The following is a 13,858-nucleotide window of genomic DNA, read 5'->3' as shown; positions in this document are numbered from 1 at the left end:
ATTGAAAAACGCGCGGCGCACAACAACATAACACAGGCATCGGTATTCTGTATCGAACTCTCTTGCGGAGTTTATATATTCACGACGTGAGCATCAGAATAGCCAACTATATGCACAATTATCAGGACGATACGCAATGTGTGGTGGAAGTGCCGGCACACGGTATAGGAACTAACGCGATGATATAGTGCGTGACAGGGGGGGGGGATATATATACGTAGTCGCGTGAAAATAGACCCGTTACAAACTTCGTTCGAAGAGCCGCCAGAGAGAGTGAGACCCGTACACGGAGAATTATGAAGGCAAACAGACTATGTTGAGCGAGGAGCCCATATAGAGGAATAGACGTATCGCATCCGCACCTGCACTCCACAACAGCGCGGAAGACAAGTGCGCCGCAAGTCCGGTCGACCCGTATGGCGAGGGCGAGCACAACTGCACATTATCGCAGCCGTCATAGCTTGAGGGGCTATCGGATTCTGCGGAAACGCCGTGCGTGTATCTACAGGTGAACGTGCAAATGCGGCGTAGACCCGTTCACGCTAGAGCAACACGGCGTCGGTCCCAGATACTCGAAGTATAACGACGGCATTTTGGCGCACGCCACCGACCTGAACTCCCGCAGTGCCGTAGCTGCAAACGAATCGTACGTTACTTATGCGATATTTTGACGGTAGATTCCCCATGTCCGTGTGGCTTACCGAACATTCCAGCGTGTGTTGCGGGATGCGTTGCATTCCTCCATGAAACATGCTCTTTCTGGTCACTGTTGCAGCCTGGATGCATTTCTTCGAGTTTGGTGATATAACGTCAGTTTCTGGAACGCAAACATGCACTATCCATCAGTCTACGTAGATGAAAGGTGGTAAGGCGATCTAAGCTGTTGGCATAATAAGGAAGGAAATGATGGGAAACGTAAATAGTGGTTGAGTGTGTGTGTGTGTGTGTTGTGTGTGTGTGGTGTGGTGTGTGGGAATGCTGTGAGTGTGTGTGTGTGTGTGTGTGTGTGTGTTGTGTGTGTGTGTGTGAGTATGTGTGTTGTGTGGTGTGTGTGTGTGGTGTAGTGTTGTGTGTCGTGGTGTGTGTGTGTGCTGTGTGTGTGGTGTGTGTGGTATGTCTGTGTGTTGTCGTGTTTCGCGTGCGCGCGCGCGTCGTGTGTTTGCTGGTTTATGTCCTGGCGCGCGGCCCGCGGCATGTGTGTGTCTGTGAGTGTGTGTGTGTGTGATGTGGTGTGGTGGTCGGGTCGTGTGCGCTGCGTGTGTGTGTTTGGCGTGTATGTGTCTGGCTTGTGTGGTGTGTGTGTGTGGTTGTGTGTGTGGGTGTGTGTTCGTGGTGTGTGTGTGTGTGTGTGTGTATTGCGTGCGTGTGCGCCTGTGGATATTGTGCATGGGTTCTTTATGTTAACATCGGTGAATCACATCATACAGCATCGAACAGCGCATATCACAGATATAGATCAAGATAACTAGTAGTATAAAGAAAATAGATCGAGATAGGTAGTGCTATATAGATCTAGGTCTGAGGTGAGATCCGCGCTCGCTCATTTAACGCCTGCCTTGCCGACGGCCCTACCGCCAATACGGCATATGCAATAGATACTGCTGCAGGCAGCGATGCGCTAAATCATAATTTTGACAGAATACATTCGTGTCATGCGTTCGTGGCTAAAAGTAGAGCAATTACAGAAGCACCCTCCCCCCTCCCTCCCTCTGGCTGTCGCCAAGTTGATTCTGGGAAATTTACGGAGTCCGTGTAGTGTAAACATAGAAATATATAGAGACGCTCTATCTATCTATATTATTCTACTCATTATTCACTCTGTCCATCTATATTATTTCTATGAGTGTAGTAGACCTTGCCTGCAAATACGGCAGTGATGGGCGAGAGCGCGTCGGATATCATGAAGTAAAATTTAAAAAATGAAAATAAATAAATAAATAATAATAATAATATAATAATAATAATTTGAAAATAAAAATGAAATAAGCAAATGAACATAAAATAGAAGCGCCATAACACCTCCACGGTTCAAGCAGTTGCGTTGCCTCCACGCGCTGCAACCGTGCGTTGTTGTGATCAATAAACAATAACACCTTAAAATTTCGCGAGAGGCACAGGTTGCGCGTTTCGCTTACTTACATTAGAGGGTAAGGAGTCATAATTGAAAACACAAAACCATCAGATGTGATCAGGTGTCTATAGGTACTTATGGTTAGGAAAACACGGGGCCTCCAAATAGATTTAGAGAGCTATGTAATTTAATTAAGAAATTGGGAATACGGCTAATAACAACAGACACTCGGGTACCAATAACAAACTTTCGCGTATAAAAGAGTGTGGTAAAGGGTGGAGGGTATAGAGTTGGGAGCAGCTAGAGATGGCAGACGAGATATAGTGAAGGGGAGGGACAAGGTCAAGTAAGTAGCGAATGGCATAATGCGTGTTCTATAACTCTATAAGTTGCCCATCGTTATGCGGGGTACAGTTAGCGTACAGCGAAAATGCTGACGTCACGTTGGAATGTTTTCCTTACAATACGCACCGTTTTGTCATACTCCCATTGCTGATTTCCTTGTAAACCATGGCAACCCCACATCGAGATTTTCTTGCCGTCAAAGTCTAGGCAAAGGTCTTCACGGCGCAGCTCTCCCGTCGGGGTCATGTGCCATTGCTGCGAAGTAAATGTGTTAAAGTTATACGTGACCCGCACTTGAAGTTGTGCCGAAGCGGTGAAAGAGAGAGACAGAGACAATTAGCGAGCGTGAAGACCATTTATTAACATCGAATGAGACAGCTATCAAACGGCTGACTGCTCGTGGCCGGTAGTTATTCCAAGATTCTCAAGGAAATGTCGGCGCTAGGAAGTAGAAAAAGCACGCTCGTTGTAATTATATAGAAATAATGTGCAATTAACAGCCGTTCGGGTCTTGGGTTTAATGACACAACTCCGTGTCGGCATGGGCCGTGAGACCCTGTGCCGTTATTCGTGGTACGATCTTTCAGTTCAGTCATGTCAATATTCTACACGGAAGAGTTGTTCGCGTATATCAATAACTCTGGTATCCAACCTTGTTTCACCCACAGAACAGTTCAATGTTCATATCATTAATGTCGATGTCATTGAATTCGTTAATTCCGTAACAGCACGGTTTACTGCCATTCTATTTAACAATTATAATACAACATGTTGCACTGTGCCAATGTTTAGAATGAATAGGAATGCCTAAAAATTAGCGTTGTAATTCGAACTAATTCGAACTAATTCGAACTAGTAGTAATTAGCATTCGTTATAATTACTAATTAGTAGCAAGTATAATGACTTATAATTAGTTGTACTTGGAATTAGTCATAACTAGTAGTAACACTGTTAAAACTAGTACAGTATAGTGACTTAAATAAGTGAGAGTTAGTAGCAACTAAAAATTGTTATAAATAGTGTGAATTAACTAAATTTAGTTCGAGTTAGGAGTGACAACAATTAATTACTAGATCGGACGAATGCGTTTATAGGCCTACTGCGTTACCTGGTTGCCACGCTGATTGTGGCAGGGCCATAAGGTCATCAGCTTGCCGTGTTGTTTGTCATCTGACGGACTGTCTAGACACGCATCACCTGCACCACCGCCTATACTGTTACGAATCTGAAAGGGTTAAAATCACGAAGGGGTTAATAAATAAGATATAGCTGCTAGCGCAATAATAGACAGACAGACTGACGGACGGACGGGTGAACGGACGTAAATACAGACAGACAAAAGTTTTCTATTCCGTCACATATACAGGTATTAGCTAATATGGATAACATACCCACGCACACGCGCACACATGCACGCACGCATGTACTCTCGCTCTCTCGTTTACACACACACACACACACACACACACACACACACACACGCGCGCGCGCGCGCTCGCGCACGCACGCATTCACGCAAGTGCACATCACAAACATCTTACCTCGCCTCCGTATATGGCTTTTCCTGGATGGAACATTTCCGGCCAGATGCTATTCAAATACCAGCCGAAGCTCTTGCACTTTAGACGCTTCCTAAGAGCTTTCCTTGATGTCAGGTCTCCATAATTCTTACCTCGAACCTAGTGAAAATAATTGTAATTAAATCTTATTCTCTCTCGCTCTTTCTCTCTCTCTCTCGCCCTCTCTCTCTCTCTCTCTCTCTCTCTCTCTCTCTCTCTCTCTCTATTCTATACTCTCGCCTCTATCTCCCCTCGTCTCTCTCTCCTCTCTCTCCCCATTTTCTTCGTCTCTCTATATATTATATTATATATCATATATTACTAGCGTAATACAATATGAATGAAGTAGTCAGCGTTTATACCTGGGCTGGACACACATCCACGCGTCCTGAACGTGCCAGTGCACCGAGTTAGTTGAATATAGCAGTTCTGTTCACATCATTCGGATAACATCTTCACGTGTTGCATAAAATAGTTGCAGGGCGCGCTTATAATATCAGCAGAAGTGAATAATAATAGACTAGATATATTATTATTCACTCCTGATAGCAGTTGATATAATCGCAGTCAATAGACCGGTCTTTATTTTAGTGTCTAACTATCTCCAATACAAACTTTATTACGATAGACCACGCTGTTTGCGTAGCGGTGTATGATTGGTTTCGCCTGTGTACGTGCTGCGGCATGTTTAGCGCGTGCGTTTTGGCGTTGCGCACTGTTGTGGTGCGTGCTGTTTGGCGTGCGCATGTCTGTGTGTGCTAGTGCGTGGCTTGATGTTAATGGCCTGTATGCGCACGCGCTTGGCTCATGTGCGTGGACGCAGCGTGTGTGTGTGTGTGAGCTGTGTAGTGTTGTGTGATCGTTGTGTTGTGCTAGTGCTGTGTGTGTATGTGCTAGTGTGTCGCGCGGGTGGAAACTGTCTGCGTGTGTGCGGGTTGTGTGTGTGATGTGATGTTGGCGTGTGTGTCGATGCGTGGCGGCGTGTGGGTGTGCATTACGTGTTTTAAATGTGCGTGTGCTCGCCGCCTAAAGGCTTCGCGCGGCTCAATGCGACAGTCGACGCAGCACTGTGTGCGTAGCAGCAGGACATTAAACCGCATGAGTGGAGCAGCCAGACGGACGGCGCCGGCAGCCGTAGCTTGACGTTACCTTTAGCGCGACGCCAACGTGCTCCGCTAGAAAGTACTCCTTATAATCGTCTAGCCACACCTCGGCGAGCCGCACCAGGTTTTTGTAGTAATCCGGATGCGAGATACGCTGTGGCACCTTGTGACGAGCGAACTTCGCCCTACGAAATATGCTGCACCGACATGGCGAACAAGCAGAACCGCTACTAAGCTTCCGGCGCGCACATCCTATCTGTATGGCAACGGCACATCAAGTAGTTAGTTACATGCGAGTAGTTATAATATATCACATGGGAGATTACAGGTACTATAGTATATTACTAAATATATGAAGTTATCTTTAAGTTAATTAGTGATATATACTATAGTATTATATTAGTAGTATTATAGTATTATATTATATTATAGTATAGTATTAGTAGTATTATAGTATTACATTGTATAGTATAATATATAGTATACACTCCTGGTGTCAGTACGTCCGGAGCGAGCTGGGCACTAACGGTTGCTCTGTTCGCGAATGTAAAACGTTATGCGGGGGGGTACGCATCCGGAATGATAATTCGCACATCGCGTTGTTCCGAATGACAGACGTGTAGTGTGACCAGCGAGGCGGCGGCAATTGTGTATTGATAATATGGCAAAAACGTTGTTCGAGTGCGTCGGAATGCGATGTTTAGGCAGACTCCGCTAATAAGATATAGCCCCGCCTTCTTCGTTGTAACTGGGCATGAATGCCAGCGGCGTCACACGACTTGAACGTTACTGCGTTGTTGAGTGTTTGCGGAAGACTGTTTGCTTTCGCTATATATATGAGCAATGCCATCGGCCGATTGCATTTCGCATCGAACATAAAGAAATTTATCTGCATTTTCATCGTGTCAGGATTGAACGACCGGTGCGTCATTCATGCAACTAATATCAATAAAAACACACACAATGTTCGAAGCACGGAAGCTGAATGTTTACATTGCCACAAGAAATCGCCAATTTTAGGATGTTTGTATACGTAAATATGGGGATTTTCAATAAATAATTGCGCTTTTTATATGTATTTTACGACGATTTACGTTATAGAAAAATATATTGTTATTTTTTACTGAATATCTCCGTATCTCTTCTTTGAAGTTTTCATCGTCTTTCAATGCGTTTTGATTTTCTGGCAGTGATTATTATTTTGCGCTAGCAGGACCATCTCATTTTGATAATCCTTCAACATTTTTACTTCTTCTTATTTTAATGTTAGTCCATGCTTTCACTGTTATTTAGGAAGAAGGTTAAAAACTGTGCAGTTCGTAATAAGTTCACTTATCTACTTCTTATTTAGACTATGATATTCCATATTTTGCTCTATCTGCCATGATCATATTTCGTGTAACCTCTATGTGCGGTTATTAGGGTGTGACCGAGTGAGGTAGCGTTAGAGAAACAGAGTACACGGATTGCGCTTGCAGACTAAAGCGAACATAATAGTATGAGAACGTAAGTACCACAAGCGACTGTATTGGTTAGGGGGGCGGCCCATTTTTAAAAAAAAAAAACAGGTTGAATACAACACGGTATGGCGTAAATGCAACTTGTGACAGATAACGCACACGGGAGTAGAGAAGTTGAGTTCCCCGCTGGCTGAGTGACGCTCGCCTTAGTATACACAGCGCGATTCCTGTGCCCGTCATCGGCTATTATCTGTCACCTTCTTAGGGCTGTCCAGCGATTACCTGATTCTGCCGACCCCGGCTTGCGATGGACGCATCTCATAGATGTTTCACGTGTCACGTACCCGCTCTCTGCATCTTAATGACCATTGACTCTAGTCACCGTTCGATAGACAGATACCAAATAGTGGCCCTGCCACGTGGTCGCGCTGCCCTGACTACCGGCTAGTCGCCCCTGCTCTCGCTCAACGCTGTGCCTAATTATATGATCTCGAGCACAGCGTCGACTACATTTCCATATTCAGTAACTACGTTTTTCAGATTCGGACTCTTTCATATCGTTTTATAACCTCTATTCATTAATTAAATCCCCTAAGTTAGTAATATTTGCGTGCATTTTTTTTATTACTTGGTTGCTATTATAATCTCTTCCTCATATACTTTCTTTGTTTCGATGAATTTTTATCAACCATTGTAATTTTTTGTTCATATTAAATTCTAACTCTTTTTTGATTCAGCTATCTGGCATGGCATGAATCTGTAGCCGATTGTTTTGTAACTGTGTTTTATATCATACCAGATTCTAGAATTCGTCGCATATATAATCATTAGTCATCTTTTAAAAACTACAGGCACACAGCCGCTGACCGCTGTGGAGACGTGCGCCTGCGGCTCCGAATTTGCTGGCGCACTTGTTCTCACTGCCGGGACAGCGACCACTTCATACTTGCAACATCAACCGCCGGCTCGCCGCTGCGGCATTCCCGCGGAACTGGGCGTCTCATCGCGCGCAGCGTTAGATCAACAGCATGCTGACATGCACGCAAGTATATTTGTATATGTCTCTCTGAGTTTGCTAATACCATCACTGTAGTATGATGGTGTCAGCGAACGTATTTACAAGTAGCTTTTGCCAGAAACAATGGTTTTCCCCGCGCCGCAGTGTGCAAATCTTTGAACCTTACGTACAGGCCGGCGTAAACCGTCAGCCTCGGGCGAAATATGGACGGCCGCCGGATTACGAACCCTTCCAATCGCGCGCCACCGCTCCTTATGCGCACTGCTGTGCGAGCATCGCCAGCCGCACACAATGAACGTACCCCCCCCCACCACCACTGCGCTATTAAGACTATGCGGCCGTAGGAAAGTGTACTAACGATAATATCTCAAGCGAGACGATGAGTTGTATAATTTTGCAGAGGCAGCTGACGAATAAGATTGAATTCGCAGGATCACATATAAAAAACATGTCTTAGCCTATGCAGTTCGGGGGTCTCCTGTTGATAATTGGAGTTTATTGAAACGGCACAAATAGTGAAATTAAATTACCAAAAATATTTACGCGCGCTATCGTATTATAGGCTAATGGTATCACCGACGCGCTATGGGACTCGTAGAGAAAGTAGTAGCTAACTATCTATTCAAGCTTGCGGAACAATTTGAGTATACATTCTAAAAATTTCTAGATGACATATAAAACGAACGATGTCTTAGCTGATGCGTTCTCTGGAAATTCAAGTTATAATTGCAGAGTCACGAATTAGTTTTATTAATTAAAAGTGTCTATCTATACTATATTTGGCTAATCTTGTGTACTGCCTGCTGTGTGTAATGCTGTGTGTTTGTACTTGTGCGCGGCTTTTTTCGACATAGATCTGTCCTCAAATAGGACCTAACTGAAGCACTATATTCAGAATCACCAGTCTGGAGATGCGTTCGTGGCTATAGCAAAAAATTAAAAAGTTTAAGTATTAAAGTAGTTAAGTCAAATCAAGTTCGAAAAAGAGTATTCGTCAATAAGATGGCAGTGCGGTTACACAGATAGATCCACATAAACATTAGTGGGATTTACACTGGTCTCTGACTGCGCGTCGTGCAGCATATTCAGACAATCACCAAGTCCTCGGGAAGATGCGTAATCATGACATGCGAACGTCAACAAAAATCTATTCTCTCAATAGATTGGTGCTACGTCTCAGATTCCCCCCCTACTGCAGATATCCCCTAAGCTCTGTGCTTTGACGAAATACACAAACGATACTGCACAGTTAGCTCAGTTGGCAGCTAGCCTGTGCCAGTGTTTACGGTGTACCCCAGTGCAGCTGCGTTTTCTTTCAGTTAACCATGAAATTATTTTAACTTTATCTGTGTCATTACATGGTAGTTATATATTTAAAGACAACAGTTTGCTGCCGTTCTTACGGCGTATACTTTTCTGAGTAAGATATATATAACGTATTACCATATGGCCGCGAATGAATTTGAGTTACATTTCTAAATATTGCTAGCATATGTTACATATACAGGACACTATTGATTATGCTTTAATAACGTTGAATTCGACATTTTTGGGAAAAATCTCTACGAAACGTGCACGGAAAATTTTAGCCTATGAGCGATACCGCGCGTATATATTTGGTAATTAATTATACTATTCATGCTTTATTAAACTCAAAATTCACGGGGCTTATAGCTACGACATGTGTTGATATGTATCTAGAATTTTAGAAATGTAACTCAATTCGTTCGCGCCATATGGTAGTTATATATAGTACTAGCGGAATACCCGGCGTTGCCCGGGGAAATCAGTGGCATTACTCAGTTGGTGACCGCTTGGTTGAAAGGAAAATACCCAAAAAATCTAACTATCTATCTATCCATGCATGCATGCATGCATGCATCCCATCCCATTCCATGCCATCCCATCCCATCCCATCACACCGCATCCCATCCCATCCCATCCCATATCTCATCCCATCCCATCCCATCCCATCTCATCGCATCTCATGCCATCCCATGCCATTTCATGACATGCCATGCCATCGCACCGCATCCCATCGCACCGCATCCCATCCCATGCCATGCAATGCCATGCCATGCCATGCCATGCCATGCCATCCCATGCCATCCCATGCCATCCCATGCCATGCCATCCCATCCCATCCCAAACAGTAAAGAAGTGCCGCAGAGCGACAGGGGCTCATCTGGTGTCTGGTGTTCTGCTGATAAATTCATTTGTGCATAACAAGACGTCCTATACATACGTTCATTTCTAACCCAAAAAACAACACTTCAAACTAGTGTAATAAAATTCCGATAGATGGCGGGCCGCTATCAAAGGCATCGTTGCATCCCTATGGTTGCATCGGTCAGCAAAAGCATTGCAGCAACGGCAGCTGTCAGTGTGACGACGAATTGCAAAAAAGCAGGAGCGAATAATTACCATATTATTACTATACATAACGTGCGTTCTATGGTGTCAGGTAATAAGGTACATTAAATCCCTTGCGAGGCCCATCTGGCTCGTTAAAAATAGCTCAATGGTTGATACAACCAGAGGCAGAGCAGCTCGTGCAAGATTACAATTTATAGCAATACGATAGCAAATATCTCTAAACTAATTTCAGTACAAGGTAGGCCAGTGATTAGTGGACCGAATAAGCTCAAGAACGTACACACTTGCGTCTATATTGGCGCCAAAATTTGATGAGAAAATTAAGTCTGGGAAATCCGCAGCCTCACTCCTGGGTAATTATTTGAGTGCTAGTGACTGTATTCCAACTATTCATAATGTACACTACAGAATCTTATATATAAGTCATGCCATTATCTCCTAAGTAAGCGTTGTTCAAGTAAGAGTTATGTGTGGAATTTCACTGTAAAATTGGAGCTTTCCACACCCACAGGTACTCGCCAACGCAGTTGAGAGAAACAAATCCATGTTTAACCCTCCTCTTGAGGGTCAAAAGGTTATCCGACACTTACTCTTCGCATGTCAGCGGAAAGTACATTTCATGGTCCTTTCAATAAAGCCATAAAAATGCTAGGTTACCGCTGAAACAAAAAAGTTTTTCAATCGCTCCATCAGACCATGTCCTCAGAAAATGTCAAAAATCTGCCCTGTGCCTCATTGACCTTTGACCTGTGACCTCCAATTTCGGCACAGTGATGGCTTTTCCTACCATGATGCTATACACCGACTATCACGAGCCTAGGTCGAGCCGTTTAGATTTGTGCCAAAATTCTGCATTTCCTCCCTATACCTTAAGTTAAGGAGTGAATGTTCCCCCTTCTTTTACACCTCTTTACCTTTGACCTTTGACCCCCAGCTTTGACATCCCAACTCGTTTTGGCGATCCCCCCCTCCCCCCGATGTGCCGAATATCATGACCGTACGTCGAGCGATTAAGATTTGTGCCCAACTGTTGACGGACGGACGGACGAACGCACGGACGGCCGGACGGACGCACGCTCATGCGATTCTACAAGCTGCATCTGACTATGTCAGATGAGCTAAAAATAATAAGAAATTAAAAGCTAAAAGACATTAAATATAAAAAATAAAAAGTAAAAATTAAAAATAAGACATACTAAAGAAGTAGGTAAAGGTAAAAAGGGGAAATAAGTTCCCCCGCTGGGACTCGAACCCGGAATCCCCGTGTAGGATACAGATGTTCTAGCGATTAAGCCACTGCGCCGTTTAGGGTATACCCATGGATTTACATGTACGTGATGTTAATCTGTATGCACCGCCATCTATTGATGAATAGAATTTTGATGAATTTTTAACTTTTTAACTTTTTTAAATTTTTGTTTCAGCTAGAACCACCTCCCAGACGTGCTGATTGTGAAAATATCTTTAGTTTTCCTCTAGGCTGCGGAGTTATGCGAGTACGAACTAATTCGGCTGAACAACTTTATATACGTGAATGTGACGTGCACTCTACTGAGAAATATCGAAATGTAACAACTATATATAGGTAAGTGAATGCTGTTATCATAACTCTGTGTACTGTGTACGTTATCAACTTCAGATTACTGATTGGCTTTGTTCTATGGTAAGATTTCAGCCTGACGCAGTAAAATACCACAAAATGGGCGCGCTTGTACACATACGAGTCGCATGATGTGATAACGGGAGTTCTTAAAGCCGCACAATGCGCATCTAAACGCTAATTTCTCCAGTACTAGACCATGGTTCATACAGGAGGACTGAAAATTTTTTCAAGGACTTTTCAAGGACTTTTCAAGAACATTTTATCGGAAATTCAAGGACATTTTATCGGACATTTTATCGGAATTCATACACAGAACAAAACATACCTGGATTAATTTAATAACCCCATGCTTAATCACTGTCACCTCTAAAACTTACCTGGATCACATTAATAAACCCTTCTAAACACTGTCACTTCTACAACATACCTTGATTTACTGACTGAATTTACTGACTTACTGTAATTTGTGATCATCATTTAACTGTCTATCGTGTCTATAGCTTTTTAAGCTCATTTAATGCAATTTTTATTGAAGTTTGCACGTCATTAATGATACAAAATTTCTTTTTATTATAGGCAATGATTCTTTCTAAAAATTCAAGAATATTTTCATAAAATTCAAGGCCTTTTCAAGCACAAAATCAACATTTACTAAATTCAAGGACTTTTCAAGGACTGTGCGAACCATGTAGACTAGCAAATACTTCGTGGCATGCATAATCACACTACCTTATGACAAAATAAACTCTAGTTCCTCCCATTTCACTGCGCGTTTGCTTAAAACCCACAAGAAACAGGTGAAAAAACTGGCATTCTGGCGCCAACGCCGATTTGTTTGCCAAACAATTTAGCCTCGAAGTGGTTAGGTGACGTCACATGTTTTTATTTTTGCTACACCCGTACCACTGTACGGCAGCACCGCTGCACGGTTGCTTGGCAGAGCAACGCGAAACTGTCAACAACATCGGAGAATTTGAACAACATTGGAGGTATTTTCAAATACCTTTTATAAGACAACGCGCAGTGAAATGGGAGGAACTAGAGTTTATTTTGTCATAAGGTAGTGTGATTATGCATGCCACGAAGTATTTGCTAGTCTAGTACTGGAGAAATTAGCGTTTGGATGCGCATTGTGCGGCTTTAAGCAGAAACACAAGAGGTGTAAAACAAACAATGTTCAAATGTCGCTTTGCTTTTTCATTTTTTTTCAGAGCGAGACGAAAAGAATAATTATTATTTGCAAGCGTGCCACGCCGCGGAAACGTGTTTCTATACACGTAGGCTTATAAATTTCGCATTTCTTTTTGCGAAATATCTCTTATCTATCTCGCCACTTGGTGAAATGACAGCGTATACGTAGTCACGCCATCCACGCACGCACGCACACTTGCACCTCCGCGCGCACGCACGCACATGTCGGCACGCTTGCCGGCAGGCAGGCACGCACGCACGCACGCACGCACAGTTGCACCTACCCGCGCACGCTGGCACATTCACGCATGCCCGAACGCATGTAGGCACGCATACAGGCACGCACGCACGCACGCACGCGCGCACATACAACACCCGCCGCGGGTACACGCACGCGCATATGCGTTTAAAGAAAGCATAGGGGACGCGCGCATATACGCACACTCTATAAGCAGATCATTGCAGCTGATTTTTTAGTCGTAAATGCAGAAGATGTTTGATAAGAATAGTCAGCAGTTGGGTCTACGTGACCGAGCCGGGATCGCGGGATCGCAGGATCGCAGGTAGACCTGAGTTCATCGGGTGAGTCAACGTGAAATGACAGGTGCGATAATGCTATCATGACTATGGCTAGATTTTATAGCGCACACGAACTGAACTCATAAGAAATTTGGCGAGTAGAAAAATCCACGTACTGACTCCGTGATAAACAGCCTTTATATAGTATGAGAACTCGCAGTAACGCCATTTAAAGAAGAAGTTATTCAGCGAGAGAGAGAGAGAAAGATAGAGCGATAAAGAGAGATAGATAGAGAGAGAGAGAGAGAGAGAGAGCGCGAGAGAGAGAGCGAGAGAGAGAAAGAAAGAGGGAGAGCGAGAGAGGGAGAGAGATAGAGAGAACATAAGTAAGAAAGAGATAGCTAGCAAGAGAAAGGGCGAGAGGGAGAGGGAGAGAGAGAGAGACAGAGAGAGAGAGAGAGAGAGGGAGAGAGAGAAAGAGAAAGAGAGAGAGAGAGAGAGAGAGAGCGCGAGAAAGAGAGAGAGAGAGAGAGAGACAGAGAGAGAGAGAGAGAGAGAGAGAGAAAGAGGTGAGAGAAGGTGGAGGGGAGCGAGCTAGCGGAAAGAGGGAGG

General features: G+C 43.8%; 1 protein-coding gene across 1 annotated transcript in view; it reads right to left on the bottom strand.

Annotated features, from left to right (window-relative positions):
* LOC106806036 (putative polypeptide N-acetylgalactosaminyltransferase 9) overlaps positions 1 to 13,858 on the bottom strand; it is a 47,254-nt gene that overhangs the window by 4,410 nt on the left and 28,986 nt on the right. The window contains exons 8-11 of the mRNA XM_014807879.1: positions 5,126 to 5,335; positions 3,959 to 4,096; positions 3,526 to 3,642; positions 2,543 to 2,671 (exon numbers count right to left, since the gene is read on the bottom strand). Coding sequence (XP_014663365.1) covers positions 2,543 to 2,671; positions 3,526 to 3,642; positions 3,959 to 4,096; positions 5,126 to 5,335 — 594 coding nt within the window. The remainder of the gene's footprint in view (positions 1 to 2,542; positions 2,672 to 3,525; positions 3,643 to 3,958; positions 4,097 to 5,125; positions 5,336 to 13,858) is intronic.

This window comes from Priapulus caudatus, unplaced genomic scaffold (genome assembly GCF_000485595.1).
Source record: "Priapulus caudatus unplaced genomic scaffold, Priapulus_caudatus-5.0.1 Scaffold138, whole genome shotgun sequence".
Classification (NCBI taxonomy): Eukaryota; Metazoa; Priapulida; class Priapulimorpha; order Priapulimorphida; family Priapulidae; genus Priapulus; species Priapulus caudatus.
This window is presented reverse-complemented; position numbering and strand designations above follow the sequence as displayed.